The sequence below is a fragment of the Lepisma saccharinum genome, chromosome 15, assembly GCF_977018435.1.
Source record: "Lepisma saccharinum chromosome 15, izLepSacc3.1, whole genome shotgun sequence".
NCBI classification, from domain to species: Eukaryota; Metazoa; Arthropoda; class Insecta; order Zygentoma; family Lepismatidae; genus Lepisma; species Lepisma saccharinum.
In genome coordinates this window covers 6,478,384-6,494,986 of record NC_139243.1, presented here as the reverse complement: position 1 = coordinate 6,494,986, position 16,603 = coordinate 6,478,384, and the positions used below count along the sequence as shown (strand labels likewise).

General features: G+C 37.6%; 2 protein-coding genes across 3 annotated transcripts in view; one reads left to right on the top strand and one right to left on the bottom strand.

Moving 5' to 3' along the window:
- The window catches only part of LOC145999546 (triokinase/FMN cyclase-like), a 46,725-nt gene that overhangs the window by 25,580 nt on the left and 4,542 nt on the right, over positions 1-16,603 (bottom strand). The window contains exon 2 of the mRNA XM_083136544.1: positions 8,070-8,184. Coding sequence (XP_082992670.1) covers positions 8,070-8,107 — 38 coding nt within the window. The 5' untranslated portion in view covers positions 8,108-8,184. The remainder of the gene's footprint in view (positions 1-8,069; positions 8,185-16,603) is intronic.
- The window catches only part of Pect (phosphoethanolamine cytidylyltransferase), a 50,078-nt gene continuing 36,878 nt past the window's right edge, over positions 3,404-16,603 (top strand). For both annotated transcript variants that reach the window (XM_083136550.1, XM_083136549.1), the window contains exons 1-4: positions 3,404-3,512; positions 5,137-5,274; positions 8,287-8,399; positions 11,683-11,749. In XM_083136550.1, the coding sequence (XP_082992676.1) occupies positions 3,451-3,512; positions 5,137-5,274; positions 8,287-8,399; positions 11,683-11,749 (380 nt within the window). In that variant the 5' untranslated portion in view covers positions 3,404-3,450. The remainder of the gene's footprint in view (positions 3,513-5,136; positions 5,275-8,286; positions 8,400-11,682; positions 11,750-16,603) is intronic.

The window sequence follows — 16,603 nt, the reverse complement described above, 5'->3', positions numbered from 1 at the left end:
TGTAGCTACTGCCATATTAGCACTGACAACTAGGAAGCGTTCTCAAAGATCACGTGGCTGCATGCTTGATTTTGATTTGATTTAGTTTATTTTACTTCGCGTTTTGTGCCTCTTGGCTAATTTGCGAAGATGGGGATGAGTGATGAAATTGATGAATGGACATTCACAAACAACCAAGCCCGACCGGGATTCGAACCCGGGACCTTTGGCGTCGCAGCGCGATGTGCTAACCACTCGGCCACAGGGTAGGTCCCGTGGCTGCATGCTTTTTCCTAATAAATAACTGCGTTTTTTCAACACATACACAAATACATCGTCGCTTCTGAACATCAAATTTTCATCTTTGCTGTTTTCAGATTACTAAAATACGAAGTGGTATGGAATTCTAAAGGTTTTGCAGAAACCTCAGTTTTATAAATAAGGTTGGATGAAATTAGACAAAAAAAAAAAAAACTTCCCTTCCGCTGGGCTCGAACTCAGGTTGCGCGTATGCTAGTCCGACACGATAACCAACACTCCAAACGTGACAACACGAAACTGTTTCGCAAGTAGTGGACTGAATCGGAAGTTAATTGTCAGATTGCTAATTCCCAAGGTATAACATGCCTGGGCAGATGTGTCTTGCATTTTCTGTACTTTTGTTATTTCAGTCGCTTTGGACTCTCCCTAGGTTAATCACGGCAATAATGAGGAATATTTTTTACACAAAGATGATAAACAGACACACAGGAATAATCAACCTCGCAAAAAGGCAAGAACTCGAGTCTGGAACCTTCGACGCGAGGTGTGTTTCTTGTTCTAACTATATCTGTGTGTTTTCGTTAGATTCAAGGTATTTTGTGAGTTGATATGAATAAAGTAAATAAATAAGACAAGTGGGTGGAAGGGACTGGAGAATCGTAGCTACGGAACCATTGAGAAGATATCCATCGCCTAGATAGAGAATCTCTATATCCCCTTGTGATAGATAACTTATTAGAAGAATGAAAATACAGATTAAACGAACAAATTTGATGTGTATGCTTTCGTCGAAATGCCTAGAAAACAATATTACATACTTCTTCACTAATAGAAAAGAATTAAAAAATTGTCCTTGGTGGGGATCGAACCTAGATCTCACTGATGAAAGTTCTGTACGCTAACCAACACTCTATCAATAACACCATGTTTCGTTTTTCCAGTCAGTCTCTTCCCTTCCTCAACAGCTGAAGACGAAAACGCAGCTTAATTTCTCTCATAATTGTTTCATTGTCTATTAATAGAAACCACGTATGTCAAAAATAGACGCATTCTTTCTGTGAAAAATCCATGTTTCGCACATGGTGCTTCTCCATTTACTGTTATTTGAACATTCACTTGGAAGTTAAATCTTAGCTATGTGTGTTTGTTTTCATGTGCATGTGTGTGAGAAGAGTGGTGTGCACGTGTGTTTGATGTTTTTTCTGGGTATTATTTTCGTTCAAAGCATTAATATAATTGTAAAATATGGAATTTACTGTAATGCAAGGAGTGAAAATATAAACCCAGTTCGTCAGGTTCGTCCCCAAACAACATTAAATAATGGAACTTAACGTGGACCGAGAATTATTCCATGTCGAGAACACGAGACATTACGATCGACAATCTTCATCTCGTATTTCTCTTTGGCATCACTACTCAATTTACAGAGATGTATACCCGTGACTGGTATACAAGCCGCAGAATTGCAATGCTGGTTGGGTTGTCTAGTCACAAGGCGCTTGGTGGTCAGACATAGATGGCTTGTTTCAGTACTTCTTCAATAGGGTTGTTACAACCCAGAAGTGTCCGTGACTGTACCTGAGGGTTATTGAATATACCCTAGTTTATAAAGGGTCCGGAGGCCTTCCCTCGGAAATTAAAAAAAGAACAACTTAAAAACACTTAGTTTTAGCCCTTTTAGATTTGAAAATGTTAAATTTCCTCTCTTAAGTACACAAATATTAATTAGTATATTGGTTGTCAGTTTTAAAAATGTAAAACAGTACGATTATTGCATTTTGCATTTCATTAAATTTTTATTATAATACTCGTATTACTTTAAAAAAAGTTAAGGTAAGCTTCAGAAATTTTAGAAAAATTAAATTGAATACTCCCTTTGTCCCATAATTATTGTCCGGTACACTTTCGTTTGTTGTCCCATAATAATTGTCCGATAGGCAAACTGTGACATTGGTGTATACAGAAGAAGAAAATTAAACACGGGAATGAGCCATACAACGTTATTACTCAAGGATCCGTACAAATTTGCCGATCAAGTATCCAAAAGAACATAAATAAAAAGTCACCATTTTGGCATACCGGACTATAATTATGGGACAGAGGGAGCAGTTCTTTTGAAGCCTCAGCAGTAACTGTTGGCTCAACACAAAGTAATTTTAGTTTGTTTTTTTTACTTCAAACTGTACACATCAATCAAATCGTCTTAAGACCTGCTATTGCGGCGCAATTACCGCACATGCCAACATGCCAAACGTTAAGATTTGCGGGATGGCTTCATAACAAAAATGTAGTAACTGAACTTAACCATGTGGTAATTTTTTAGTCTTTTTTTAAGTTAACTCCGCCTATGGCCAAACATCGTCTGACTTCATCTGCAGTAAAAGGAAATAGCATTCCGTTCACGATTTCGGAAATTATTTCCGGATATTCCCGACATCCTATATAGTCGGGACTCTTTCCTTTCTCGTCCAGACAGCAACAAAAAAGGGTCCTGCTTCCAACTTCGGAAATGAAGTTATTCCTACTACCTATAGCTGCGATGATCTAGCCGGTAGGGCGCCTGACTGCCACGCGGAGGACCCGGGTTTGTTTCCCGGGGTGGCTGATATAAGGTCGAAAGTTTTCCGGCCTTGTCTCCGCGTAAACCGGCTCTGGGGTTCACCCAGCCTCAAAATAATGAGTGCATGGGAGGGTAAAGACGGCTGAAGCGTGGTGCTGATCACATCACCTCCAAAATGGCCTAGATATACAATGTGTGGGGCCCTATTCTCACATCCCCTAAAAGTATGCCTTTATGGCAGGGTGCTATGCGCACGGGGAACTTTACCGTTTACGTTTACCCACCACTTAGAATGATGGGACTTTTTCTTTCCCGTGTAGCCAACAAAAATGCTGTCCCTCACACCGCTTACATTTATACTTGCATCCTGGGCTTTTATAACTGTGTGGCTGTTAACTTATTTCCGTCTGTAAACCTGTGACATTGAAATCCTTTTTTTATGATAACGTACGCCTGATTTTAATAAAGACGATGAATAAGGTGATGTACTACGTACAAGTGAACCAATGAAATAGTTTGTTACGACACGCGAGGTGTTCTGCTGTGGCCAATGACGATAGCCGTAAGAAAGTCGACAGCTCAAAGCTGTGAAGTGAAGAAGAAGAAGAATCGAACCGTGCATGCACGCGCTGAATATGTTCGAATCGTGAATGATGAACGGGTACATTGATATGGGCGGAAAAAAGGAAGTCCGAGTATGGTGTGATGGATGGTATGGATACTTAATGCATATCTGTCTGTTTATTGTCAGTAGTGTTCAATAATCGTGTTGCGGTGAAATATGTTGTGCTGTATTAGATTTGGTTTCTTTTACCTTGAGCTTTCTGCTATACACTACTCAAGTCAATAGTTCCAAAATATTGTTGATATTATAAAGTGATTAAAGTAAACACTGTAAGAGTTATATCCATTAAGTAATAAGGCAAACTTCATGAATTTATTATTTTAGTGACTGAAGAAATTAATTGGAAAATACATCTTGCGAAACTAATTATTTAACATTCCCCGCCCTGTCAATACCAAGTATGTTTACGTACTAGCCTTGGACTTTATTGCAAACGCACTACAAAAAAATATACGATATTATGTTAACGTGTGCTGTAGTAAAAATCCTGTTATTGAGTACGGATTTTATTTGTTTTGATAAGAAGGCAATATAAGCCAAAACGAAAGAATGCTCAAAGATGTAAAGTTTCAGATATAATTTTGCACCCAACATAAATAAATAAAAATTGGGCTAATGGCAAAGATACGTAGAATAATTTTTGATTCGTTACACCCAAAAATTTCATTTTTATCTGAACCTTGATTTCCAGTATTTGGTGTGTATTGTTAGCAGTACAAGGACGTAGCCGGTTGGTTTTTGACCACACGGCTATTATTTTCCTCTTAGCGGTCATAAGAAGTGTTGTCTGTTCGAGATACTTCATTTTAATATATTACTCTCAAATGTCTTTTTTATTTATCTAGACATAAGAGTTAGCATTTATATAAATATACTTGTGATTAAATTCCTACATAATAATTCATTATATAAGTAAAAAATACTATGGGTCAGAAAGACATGCCAGGGCCCAAGTTCCTTTTGTTTTATTGCGATTTATTCGTGCTACAAATGCAATTTTAACATGGTTCGATTTCGATTTACTTCTGATAACACATACGTACTGCAGAGTTTTAGCGATTACATTTTGTTCAACATATGCATTCGTAGTTAGGTTAGGCAGATCAAGTTTGGTTCTATTACTATTAGCATTATAATGAAGTCCCTAAATTCATACTACTTAGGCTCAGATTTGCTTCTACATTAATTCCCACTAGTATACATTGTCCATAGGAAGCGCACATGCTTGCGTAAGGTAATTTTAAGTACTGACGAAGGTAAAATTTATAGTATCAAAAATATATACACTAAAATTGTAACGTTTCCACCCTCTAACAGGGTCTTCTTGAGAGGAAGCTTCACAATAAACATGGAGACAAGACTTAACTGTGTTATAATTTTTAAGCTGATTTTTTTCAACATAAATAGCTTTTTTTGGAAATCCAAACAGTGGTAGTTACTTTAAGAAACTTCAAATGTTGTGTGGCAAATTGCCAAAATTCTACGATAATTGGTCTTCCTGCTATGAAAATTTGAAAAAAAAAATCATACAACAACCGGAACCGTTACCTGTAATATTCATAAAACATGCAAAATATTTCACTTTGTTGAGGGGTTACATAGGGTCAAGGGTACCCTCGTGTCCATTTTTTGTGTTCACATTGAAATGTTATTAAATATCATCCCAGTAGAGGTATAAACATATTGATTTGTATTTTTTGTTTACGTGCAGTTATGACATGGTCCACTTTGGCCATGCCAACTCTCTTCGACAAGCGAAAGCATTGGGTGATCAGCTAATTGTTGGTGTGCATACGGATGAGGAAATTACAAAACACAAAGGCCCACCAGTTTTTACTGAAGATGAAAGGTAGGTTTTTTTCCCTTTTGCATTTCTTCCATTCTCTTTTCATTTTTGTCCTTACATTCTCATTGAAAGTCTAATTATAGCAGTTTCAAAGTGTTAACTCTCATAGGTACACGGCAACTACAAGAGCTATTGACAAGGCAAACATAGGCATTACCAAGGCTCGAAAAATCCCGGTCTCCATGGTGACTAAAAATTTCAGCTTGGCGACTGATCTTTTGCTGTAATATTGCCGTTCTTTTAAGTTTGCATGTACGAAATTTTGAAGATTCTAAGTTCAAATTGCAGTACAGCGTGAGTTAGGAATTTTTTTTTTTTAAAAAAAAAACTCAATATGCTGACCAAGGCAGAAATTTATTTTATTTTAAAACATAAACTAAACGTAACGTTTCAACTTTCTAGCAAGGTCTTCTTCAGACTGTACCAAGTATAAAATACCTTGCTGGGAGGTTGAAACGTTACGTTTAGTTTATGTTTTAAAATAAAATAGATTTCTGCCTTGGTCAGCATATTGAGTTTTTCATATCATGGAAACAAGGCTTAATGGTGTTATGATTTTCTTTATCAACGTTGTGAACATTTCATAGAATCAGTAACTATTCCTTACTCTGCGTTCTCACATGATTTAGCAATGTTTTGAATACAATGATGCTCAACTTTCTTATAGTATGCACAATTGCCAGTAGGTGGTTTCCTGGTGCAGAATTTCAGGGCTGGCACCTAGCTCTGATGAAGATTTTTCGAGCACTAGGCATTACTAAGAATTTGGTAATTTAGTATTATACGAACTAACTCATTTCAGACCCTCTGTGTTCTGAATAATTTTTCAGTGTATTTATGCTAATAGAACCAAACCTAACCTAACCTCATAGGCATTCCTCGTCTGACATCAGAACACAAGGTAGCGACAGTGTATTGTGACAAGGTCTGAAATGAGGTAGTCCGTATAATACTAAAGTACCAAGAATTTTTGTAGGTGATTTATGAAAAAATAATTATGCAATAATAATACAAAAATATAATAGTAACAAATATTATTATAAAACTACTACCAATAAAATTATCATTCCTACTGTTGCATCACAGGTAAAATAGAAACTCTTGTACTTGAAGCTCACATGTCTGGCCCAAATGTGCTTCTTCATTTTTTCAAATTTTACATCATTAACACACTGAAATACATGATCGTTCTCATATTGTGTTATAATTTTTTACTCAGCTCAGTCAAGGTATGGGGAAATTTTAGTCACATTTTATTTTGTGTAACTTTTCACATAGACATCCAATTTTTGTAATTTGGAATAAGACATTGTGGAGACATGGCATGAAACATAAGCTTTTAATCTCATTTCATCATTTTACAATGATAATTTACTTTTATTATTCTGCTGAAATACCAATTAACTGAAATTTATTTACTTTGTCTGTTTTCACAAACAATGAGATTTCCCCCCTATAATCAAATGAGCAATAAATAAGTTTTGAGAGTCATAAGATGATTTTGTTTTTAGAATAGGTGGGTCAGGTCTAGGGCCTTTAGCAGTAAAATATCATCCCTGTATGCTTTAAATACCTGATCACATAATATCTGGTCTTGAGCATGAAACACCCTTTGAGCCTTGCATGGAAATCCACGAAAAGTTGCATTAAGTTTCATTTCAAATCATAATTTCTTCAGTAATTAATACTTGGTGAAGCTTTTAACTGTGCTAATCAGTTTCTCCAAGCTTTGAACTTCCACAGTTGTTTCGAACATTCTAAAGCACTTCCTAGTACTCATATAAAACTCGTGGAAAGTCATTAAGCATTCAGAACAGTTGCCAATAATAATGTATTATAATGCTGCAATGTTAGCTTCTTAAACAACTTTTGAAGAATTGAAATAACAGTTGGGCTGAAAAGTTCGTAGGCTGACTTATAGATGGCGTTACTAGAATTAAATCCATGTGATTAGTACTAACCTTCAAAAGATACGTGTATAAATTTCACAGCTGCTGGATAATTAGTTCGTGAGATATAGCATTGTGAGTGAAGCAGCTTTTGTTATTGTGAAAAAATGGATAAAAACAGAATTTCGTGTGTTAATAAAGCATTGCTTTTTGGCGAAAAAAAATACTGTTGAAGCCAAGGCTTGGCTTGATAAACATTATTCGGACTCTGCACCAGGAAAATCAACCGTTGAGAAGTGGTTTGCTAAATTTAAACGAGGCGAAATGAGCATCGAAGACGATGCACGCAGTGGACGCCCCAAGGAGGCTGTTACCGACGAAAACATCAAAAAAGTCCACAAAATAATTTTAAATGATCGTAAAGTGAAGTTGATCGAGATAGCTGAGATTATTACATAGCGTTGTTGGAGCGTTTAAAGGATGAAATCACGAAAAAACGGCCCCATTTGAAGAAGAAAAGAGTGCTGTTTCATCAAGACAATGCACCGTGTCACAAATCAATGAAAACGATGGCAAAATTATATGAATTAGACTACGAATTGCTTCCCCATCCACCATATTCTCCAGATCTGGCCCCCAGTGACTTTTTCCTGTTTGCAGACCTTAAAAGAATGCTCGCTGGAAAGAAATTTAGCACTGATGAAGAGGTAATCGCCGAAACTGAGGCCTATTTTGAAGCTAAAGAGAAATCGTACTATAAAAATGGCATCGAAAAATTGTATGACCGCTATAATCGTTGTATCGCCCTCGAAGGCAACTATATTGAATAATAAAATCGAATTTTGTCAAAAAAATATTTTTTACTATGTTAGCCTACGAACTTTTCAGCCCAACTGTTATAGCACATACCTTTGGAAACCGGTTTTGCTAGCTCTTCTTCCAGACATTTTTATTTCAAGTTATTGCTTCAGTTTTTTGCTCTGGAAGGGGTTGATGCTTGTAAATGCACTTTCAAAGAAGCAAACTGAAATGAAAAATTAACATGCATGGAGTTTTCTTGGATGAACTACACTTTGACTAATTGTTTATTGAAAGATCGATTGTTATGGTTGTATCTTTTCTGTAGGTATAAAATGGTGCGTGGTATCAAATGGGTGGATGAGGTTGTAGAAGGTGCTCCGTACGTTACTACTTTGGAAACACTTGACAGATACAACTGTGATTTTTGTGTTCATGGTGGTGAGTTCTGTTTTATGTCATTATTTATAATGGTGACTTTTTTTGTATGTTTTAATTTTGGGTACTGTCAGTAAAATCATTTAATGGAAGTACTGAACCTATTATTTTCCTGTAGTTTACGGTTATTACAAGCATAAGAAAACAGTTTTTCTTTGTGATGTTTCAGGAGAACACACGCTCCTTTCATCAGACATTATATTTTCAATATAGCAAAAGAAAATGGCTTTCACACTAACAGAATAAACCAAATCAAAAAACAAGTCGCAAGAAAACTAAAGAAGATGAAGAATCTGTTGAAAAGAAATTTGTGTGCATTCCATTCCACAAGGGATTCTCACATAAAATTGCAACAAAAAGAAAAAAAAGTCAAAATGAAAATAAATGTCTGATGAAAGGAGCGTGTGTTCTCCTTTCTTGTATGTAAGCAATGCGTACATACAAGAAAAACTAGTACTGAACCTGTTTCATTAAATTGCCTGTAATTTTGTACCACACATTATTAGGGCTGAGCCGATGTATCGGTTCAGATTCATCTACCGATACTTTTCCGGCATTTTGAGTCATTCACGGGGTCCACAAAAATGCCACCTGATACTTTTGCGGAGTCTAATTAAGCTAGAAAGTATGCAAAATTCAAACTTTCTTCTTATCTTGCACTAATTTCGCACAAAAAACTATATTTTGTGATTACATATATCTATTTTAGTATTCTTATGTATTTCTTGAATATTCTAAAGTAAATTCTTGGTAAATTTATGCATGTAATTGGAGAAGAAATTAGAAACCAATATTGGTCAATATTTTGAACAATTTTTTATTATTGGAATCAAGTATCGGTATCAGTGGGAATTGGTAAGACTATCGGTATCGGTTCAAGGTGGTGTTGGCTCAGCCCTACGCATGCATAATCATTTATTGTTAACCATTTATGCCACAATGTTAGGGGCAGAGCACCCCTTGGCTGAACCTCACCTGCTTATTAAAGAAAGACGTTAAATTATAGAAATCATGGAACTTGCATATGAACGAGTTAAAATATTTGGGTATGTTGGCACACATGGCCATTTTGCACTCTTCAGTGTACTGGGTGGCCAGAATAAAAGTTACCCAACTCAGAGTCCTCTGTAGCCTGTTTGAGGCATCGTAGAACTCTGAAATTTGGTGAATTCACTATGCAGACCATGGGGAACAGGATGGCGATAAAAAGAAGAAAATAGTTAAATTTTCTGCCACCAGGTTGAAATGTGGAACTGTACTTCCATGATGGGTTGTACTGTAATAATGACATAAACTGATCGGAGTATGGATTTTCCTTTACCTTGCAATCTTGCAATAAACAAGATATTATTTTCATGCAACTTCCAGCCACTAACAAATGTCTTTCTAATTACTAACTCAGCTAAATCACTTAAGGTGAGTGCTGAAAAGTTCGGAAGATCATCATCAATCCATTAAATAAGAAAGAACATGCATTGCTGGTGAAGTTTTTTTATCAGAATGGTAGTAATAGTGCAACTGCACTGCGAGGTTATCGTCATGCGAAAGGGGCTCATGAGGAGACAGGTGAGTGGAGAAGGTTACATATTTTAGAACTACGTAATTTGTATTCATGTCCAGATATTATTAGAATAATTAAATCAAGAAGACTTAGGTGGGCAGGCCATGTGGCACGAATGGGAGAGGAAAGAGGAGTTTACAGGATTCTTGTTGGGAAATCTGATGGTAAGAGACCTGTAGGAAGGCCAAGACGAAGATGGAGGGACAACGTTAAGATAGACCTAAAGGAAATTGGTAGGGATGGAAAAGAGTATATAGATCTTGCTCAAGATAGGGACAGATGGAAGGCCTGTGTTGCTGCAGCCATGAACTTTCGGGTTTAAGAAGGCTAGAGAGTTAGTTAGAAAGGGGCCCATGACGACTCATTATTACAGCGCCACATTTCAACCTGGTTGCAGAAAATTGAACTATTTTTTATCGCCATCCTCTTCCCCATGGTCTGCATAGTGGATTCACCAAATTTCAGAGTTCTACGATGCCTCAAACAGGCTACAGAGGGCTCTGAGTTGGGTAACTTTCATTCTGGCCACCCGGTACACGGAATATACAGGGTGGCCCAAAAAAGGTAACCAAAATGTACATGCCTTATGTGTTTGGTTATTTTTTGGACCACCCTGTATCTAAAAACCTTACCTGAGAGTTGAGAAAAGGTATATAAAAAGCCCCTTGAAAAAGTATAAGTGCAAGGTTTTAAAGGGACCCACACACACGTTAAAAGGATAAGGACACACTTCCTCAGAGTCAGTGGGAATGGCCCACTCTTCTCACAAATCTAAAAACATTTTTTATAACACCATCATCCTCTCCCAACATGCACGATAAATCAATGCGAAGGTTAGAGCTCTTGGGAAATTAAATTCAGCTCATTCAAGAAGGATGTGATGAAAGTTTAAAATGACTTTACACACATGGTGCAGCTGCAGCAAATGACAATGTGTGAGATGGCTGTGTCCAATTCGAAGCAATTAAAATGGTATCTTCCTGATGGGAAGGGTGGTACAAAGAATGGTGGGTTTGATAGTGCAAAGCTTGTTCCTCATTGGAACATACATGAAACTTATTTACATAACTTCAGAAAAACTTACAGCCAAGAATCACCAATTGAAAAAAAGGAAAATAAAAGTACTTTTTCAAAACAGAACTAATCTCTGTGAACAACTTTTTGAGTCCCATCACTGATGTTACTTGCAGAAAATCATTAAGCATTTGGAACTGTTACCAATAATGTATTATAATGCTACAATGTTAGCTTTTTAAAGCAACTTTTGAAGAATTGAAATAATGCACTTCTTTCCGAGTAGCTCTGCAATTGTCCCCATGATACTAGGTTGGCACCAAAAATTTTGGGCTTACTAGGAATCAAACGAGAGACCATTCATGCTAAGAGTGAGAGCCTTACTAATTGACGAAAGTACCAAATTAACAAAATAAAATTGTTTCAGTTGAAATATGAATGTAGGGAAGTGTTAAAATAGCCACAGGCATGTTACCTAGGAGGAAGATTCTGCATTTTATAGTCAATGTGTCTATATGGGAAGAAAATTGAGGGATTGTGAAGAGATTGGTCTGAATGTTCTTTGATATATCAAGCAAGAATTTTCTTAATGAGAGATATATGCTATAAAGTTTTCTGTTATGCAAATATATCTAGTTTCCTGGATGCAAAATACATGACTGTGTTTTATCCATAAGGACCGGTTTGATTATGATTTTCTTTTTACCCTAGATGATATTACAATGACTGCAGATGGGGTGGATACATATCATTTGGTAAAAGATGCAGGGAGGTATAAGTGAGTATGCTTAGACAATTATTTTCAATATTTTGGTGAACATGAATAAGCATGTCATGTGCTAAATTATGGAAATAATTGAAGGGATCGGGTGTAGAACATGGTAAGTGACATTTTGGTCATTCTGAGTTCATTAAGAAAAAAGGTTATTACAAGCTATACTGTAGATAAATTGTTTTTGTGTTGTGTTTACCAATGCCAATTAATTGTATGACGTGGCACATTTTACTTTGTAACTTCAAAATGACCAAAATGTCACTTACGATGTTTTACACCTGAGCCCTTCAATTAATATCTGGTTTCTGTCTTTGTTGTTATGTGTATTTCCATGTCTCCTTTGGTGTAGATTTTACTATTGTTATTAATGTGCATCTACAAGCTGTGCCGGTTAATAATTCTTAATTTTGTCGCTGGAAGCAAGGGATAGTGCCAGTCTCAACTGTTACGCCAGTGTTTTGCCAGGACAGCAACTGTCAAAATGCCGTTGATGTGCAACCGAGTGCGAGTGATTGTGATATTGGGTTTGTGTGGGAAACATGTTGACGCGAGTGAAAGCCATCGTATCCTTGTGGAAACGTAAGGTGACCGTGTCCTAAACGCAAGATGCATGTGTGCGTTGGTTTCGACGAATCAAAAGTGGGGATTTCGACTTGAAAGACAAAGATTGCCCGGGCCAGCCGAAAAAGCAATGCCGAATTGCAAGCACTGTTGGATGAAGACGATACGCAAACACAACAACAACTGGCAGAGAAGTTAAATGTTGGTCGCCAAACCATATCTGATCATCTTCATGCCATGGGAAAGTTCCAGAAGGCAGGAAAATGGGTCCCACATCATCTGAACGACAGACAAATGGAAAAGTGAAAAACTGTGTGTGAAGTGTTGCTTTCTCGGCATGAAAAAAAGTTATTCTTGCATCGAATAGTGACTGGGGACAAAAAATGGATCTACTTCGAGAACCCAAAATGCAAAAAGTCATGGGTTGACCCAGGACAACCTTCAACATCGACCGCAAAACTGAATCGCTTCGGAAGGAAGACAATGTTGTGCATTTGGTGGGATCAGTAGGGTGTGGTGTACCATGAGCTTCTGAAACCAAGTGAAACAGTGAATGCCGTTCGCTACCGTCAACAACTCATCAATTTGAACCATGCATTGATCGAAAAGCACCCAGATTGTGCGACAAGACACGGAAAAGTGATTTTGCAGCACGACAACGCCTCAACACACTCAGCGAAAGGCGTCAGAGACACCATTTCTGCACTTGGCTGGGAATTCTTGCCCCACCCACCATACTCACCAGACTTAGCCCCTTCGGACTACCACTTGTTTTCATCGATGTCGAACAATGGCTTGCTGACTGGATCACCTCAAAATGTGAACAACGTTTCTGGAAGGGCATCCGCAATTTAACGGACAGATGGGCAGAATGTATAGCTAGTGATGGCGCATACTTTGAATAAAGCATTTGTTACTTTTCTCCCCAGATACACTTGTTTTCTTTCGGATGAATTAAGAATTATTAACCGGCACACCTGGTATAAATGCACTTTCTTACATGTTCATATAATTACTGTAGTTAATGCAAACAGTGTAACCACTGGCAGTGGCGGCAGTTTGGTTCCAAAACCAGGGGGCAAAGGCAGTATATTTCCCTTTGTATATTAGGTTTAGCATAGTGCAGGGGCAAAAGTGTCAAAAAGTGGGGGCAGCTGCCCCCCTTCGCCGCCACTGACCACTGGAGTTAACGTAAACAGAATGAAACATATCTAGAAAGGTGGATCTAGTTCGTTCTTAAGGAATGTCCAGGAATTATAACATCAATTATGAACATAAATGTTAAAAACAGGAATATGGAAAATACGGACAGTATACTGACAAGAATCTCAGTATATGGATCAGCATAACTTTTATTACCGTTAACATTATCCTAGAATTTAACCATTTTAGTGGGATTGAACAGATTAATCTATCAGCCTTCAAGGAGTTCGGACGTGCATGAATAGCTCTCTCTTTCCGCTTGAGTTGACCGCTGTGAACCGCATGTAAGAGGGTCCGTCTACCCAACTCGAGCTTGCACGGAGGAGGGGATACTGCAGCACAAGTACTGACTCTGTCGTATTTTTTTTAATTGTTAAGAGCAGTATTGCCCGAAAAATGGGAATCAGCAAAGCTGAGTGGCAACGGATTGAAAACTCCATCTCGACAGCCATAGCGAAGGAACTCAACCAACAGTTCGGAGACCTGGACAGACGCATCGCCCTGGCATTTGCAAGTGATGCGGTGTTGAAAGAAATTAAACCAGCGCTGACCACTGCAATTAAATCTGCCGTGGAGGATGCCATTCAAGAAGTAAAAAACGATCTCGAGAGGAAAATCTCTGAGCTAGACAAGCAAGTGAAGCAAGTGCGAAAGGATCTGAATTCCCTGGAACAATATGACCGTCGCCTGAACCTTGTTTTTCATGGCATCAATGAAAGTGAGGGTGAAAAGTGTGAAGTGATTGCTTCAAAAATCATCAATGAGCAGGTGAAAGTGAAAGTGCCACAAAATGTGTTTCATCGTGTTCACCGACTGGGAGCACCGCGACGTGATGGCAAACCCCGGCCGATCATTGCGCGCTTTGTCACCTACGCCCAGAGAGACTTGTTCTACAAGAACAAGAAGAACCTCAAGGCTACAGGGACAGGTATTTTCATAACTGAAAACCTAACAAAAACAAATTTGGACCTTTTTCACAAGGTAAGGCTTAGTAAAATATTCGAACGAGTATGGACAACCGATGGGAATGTACTTGCCCTACACAACGGAAACGTGGTTAGGATTAGTGACCCGGAGGACATCGCAAAGTTCAGCAGAAAGTAACGCTGTTCCGCCACACTCCCCTCCTAACGGTGGTTGTGTTTATTTTTGGAACTGCTTCCCCCATCAATGACGTACGGGCAACGGTGACCAGTCAAAAGTAGAGGGTAGGGGAATGCAGGAGAACATTCCGCGCCGAACCATACAAAGCTTGCAATACTCTCTGCATTCCTCAATGGTGGCGAAAGGAGGGCATGAACCTGTCGCATAATAGACTGTTATATAAATGTAAACAACCCTCAGCTTGTATTCTAACTCACGCCAGAATATATCGGCAAGCTCAAAAATCTATATTTCTCCCATTTTTAGTTAATCAACAAATATTTTCATTTTTTTTATTTTTCTTTTTTGTGTCAGTATTCACATTTTTATATTAATTTTTACTTTTTTATTCTTAAATTTTTCATTTATTTTTTTACATTTTTAAAAATTTGATTGTAGTAATAAGTCACTATGATAACTAGCACCTGTTTTTTTATGCGTATGCACATTTTCATTGTTATTCCAATATGCAATTCACACTTGGGACAGAATATATACTTCATGACCAACAGTGGAGGAAACGATAAATATAAATGACCCTACCAATGTAGTCAATGGTGCAGAAACGCCACTCCCAATCAGAATTCACTCCAGTTACTTTGAAGAGTCGCCCATTAATATCCGCCACAGCAATTACAATATAAAGGAACAGCTCGAAGCTGAAATAAATAGATCTGAAAATGGCTTTAAATTATGTCATCTAAATATTCAAGGTTTACTCAACTCCATAGATGAATTTAAAGAAATGATATCGAACTTAAACTTTGACCTGATAGCCATTACAGAAAGCTGGTTAAAACCGAATATTAGTAATAATATAGTAGACATCGAAAATTACACATTAGTTCGACAAGATAGATTAAACAAATCTAGAGGTGGTGTGTGCTTATACATTTCTAAATCGCTTAAATGGAAACTTTTAGACGGGTTCGTTAATAATGATATCGGCGTAGAGTACCTTGTAATCGAATTAACTATCGATAGGAAAAAAATTGGACTTATGGTAGCATATAAACCCCCAAATGTCAGCTATACTCACATCAGTCACGTAGCAGATATCCTCCAACACCTATACTTAAATTACGATTACTTCATTGCGTTAGGCGACTGGAATATCAACATGTTAAGAAAAAACGAAAGCAGTACTAGACTCCTTCAGAGTATAATCAAGGAAGTTCACGGGAAACAATTAATTACCAAGCCAACCAGAGTGACAGCGACGTCAAAGTCATTAATTGATTTAATCGTTTGTTCACAAGATTTAATTGTAAAGCAAATTGGGCAGAGCGAGTTACCTGGAATCACAGATCACCATATAACATACTCCATATTTGACCTGTACGCACCAAAGCAACCTAAAAAAATTATCAAAATTAGAAATTTCAAAACCATGGACTTGGACAAGTTTCGTAAAGACGCGGAAAATGTGGAATGGTGCAAAATCGAAAGAAACGAGGACGTAGATGCAGCGGTGGAGGCCTTGAATGATAACATTATCAGATTAATAGATAAGCACGCCCCCCAGCGAAAAATTCGTGTAACCAAACCTCCCGCCCCCTGGATTTCAAATCAAGTAAGGGAATTCTGGAAGTTGCGCGACTTCTTTCATCTGAGATATGTAAATACAGGAGACCCAGACGCTCTCCTATCGTACAAATACTTCAGAAACAGAGCCAAAAAAGCAGTCAGAAACGCAAAATTTAAGCACTATAACGAAACTGTAAATATGAATGTAAAAAATGCTAAAAATTTATGGTCTAACCTCAGAAGCCAGGGACTTTTACCAAATAAAAAGAGTAATGCGCTCTCCTCAGATACATTTCGGCCGAATGCGGTAAACGAGTTCTTTGTTAAGCCGAGTGCACCCTCAGATAACAATGCAGCGGTGATTGATGAAACCAACACGTATCTTGAGCAACCCAACAATGACACGTTCTTTTTTACCCCAGT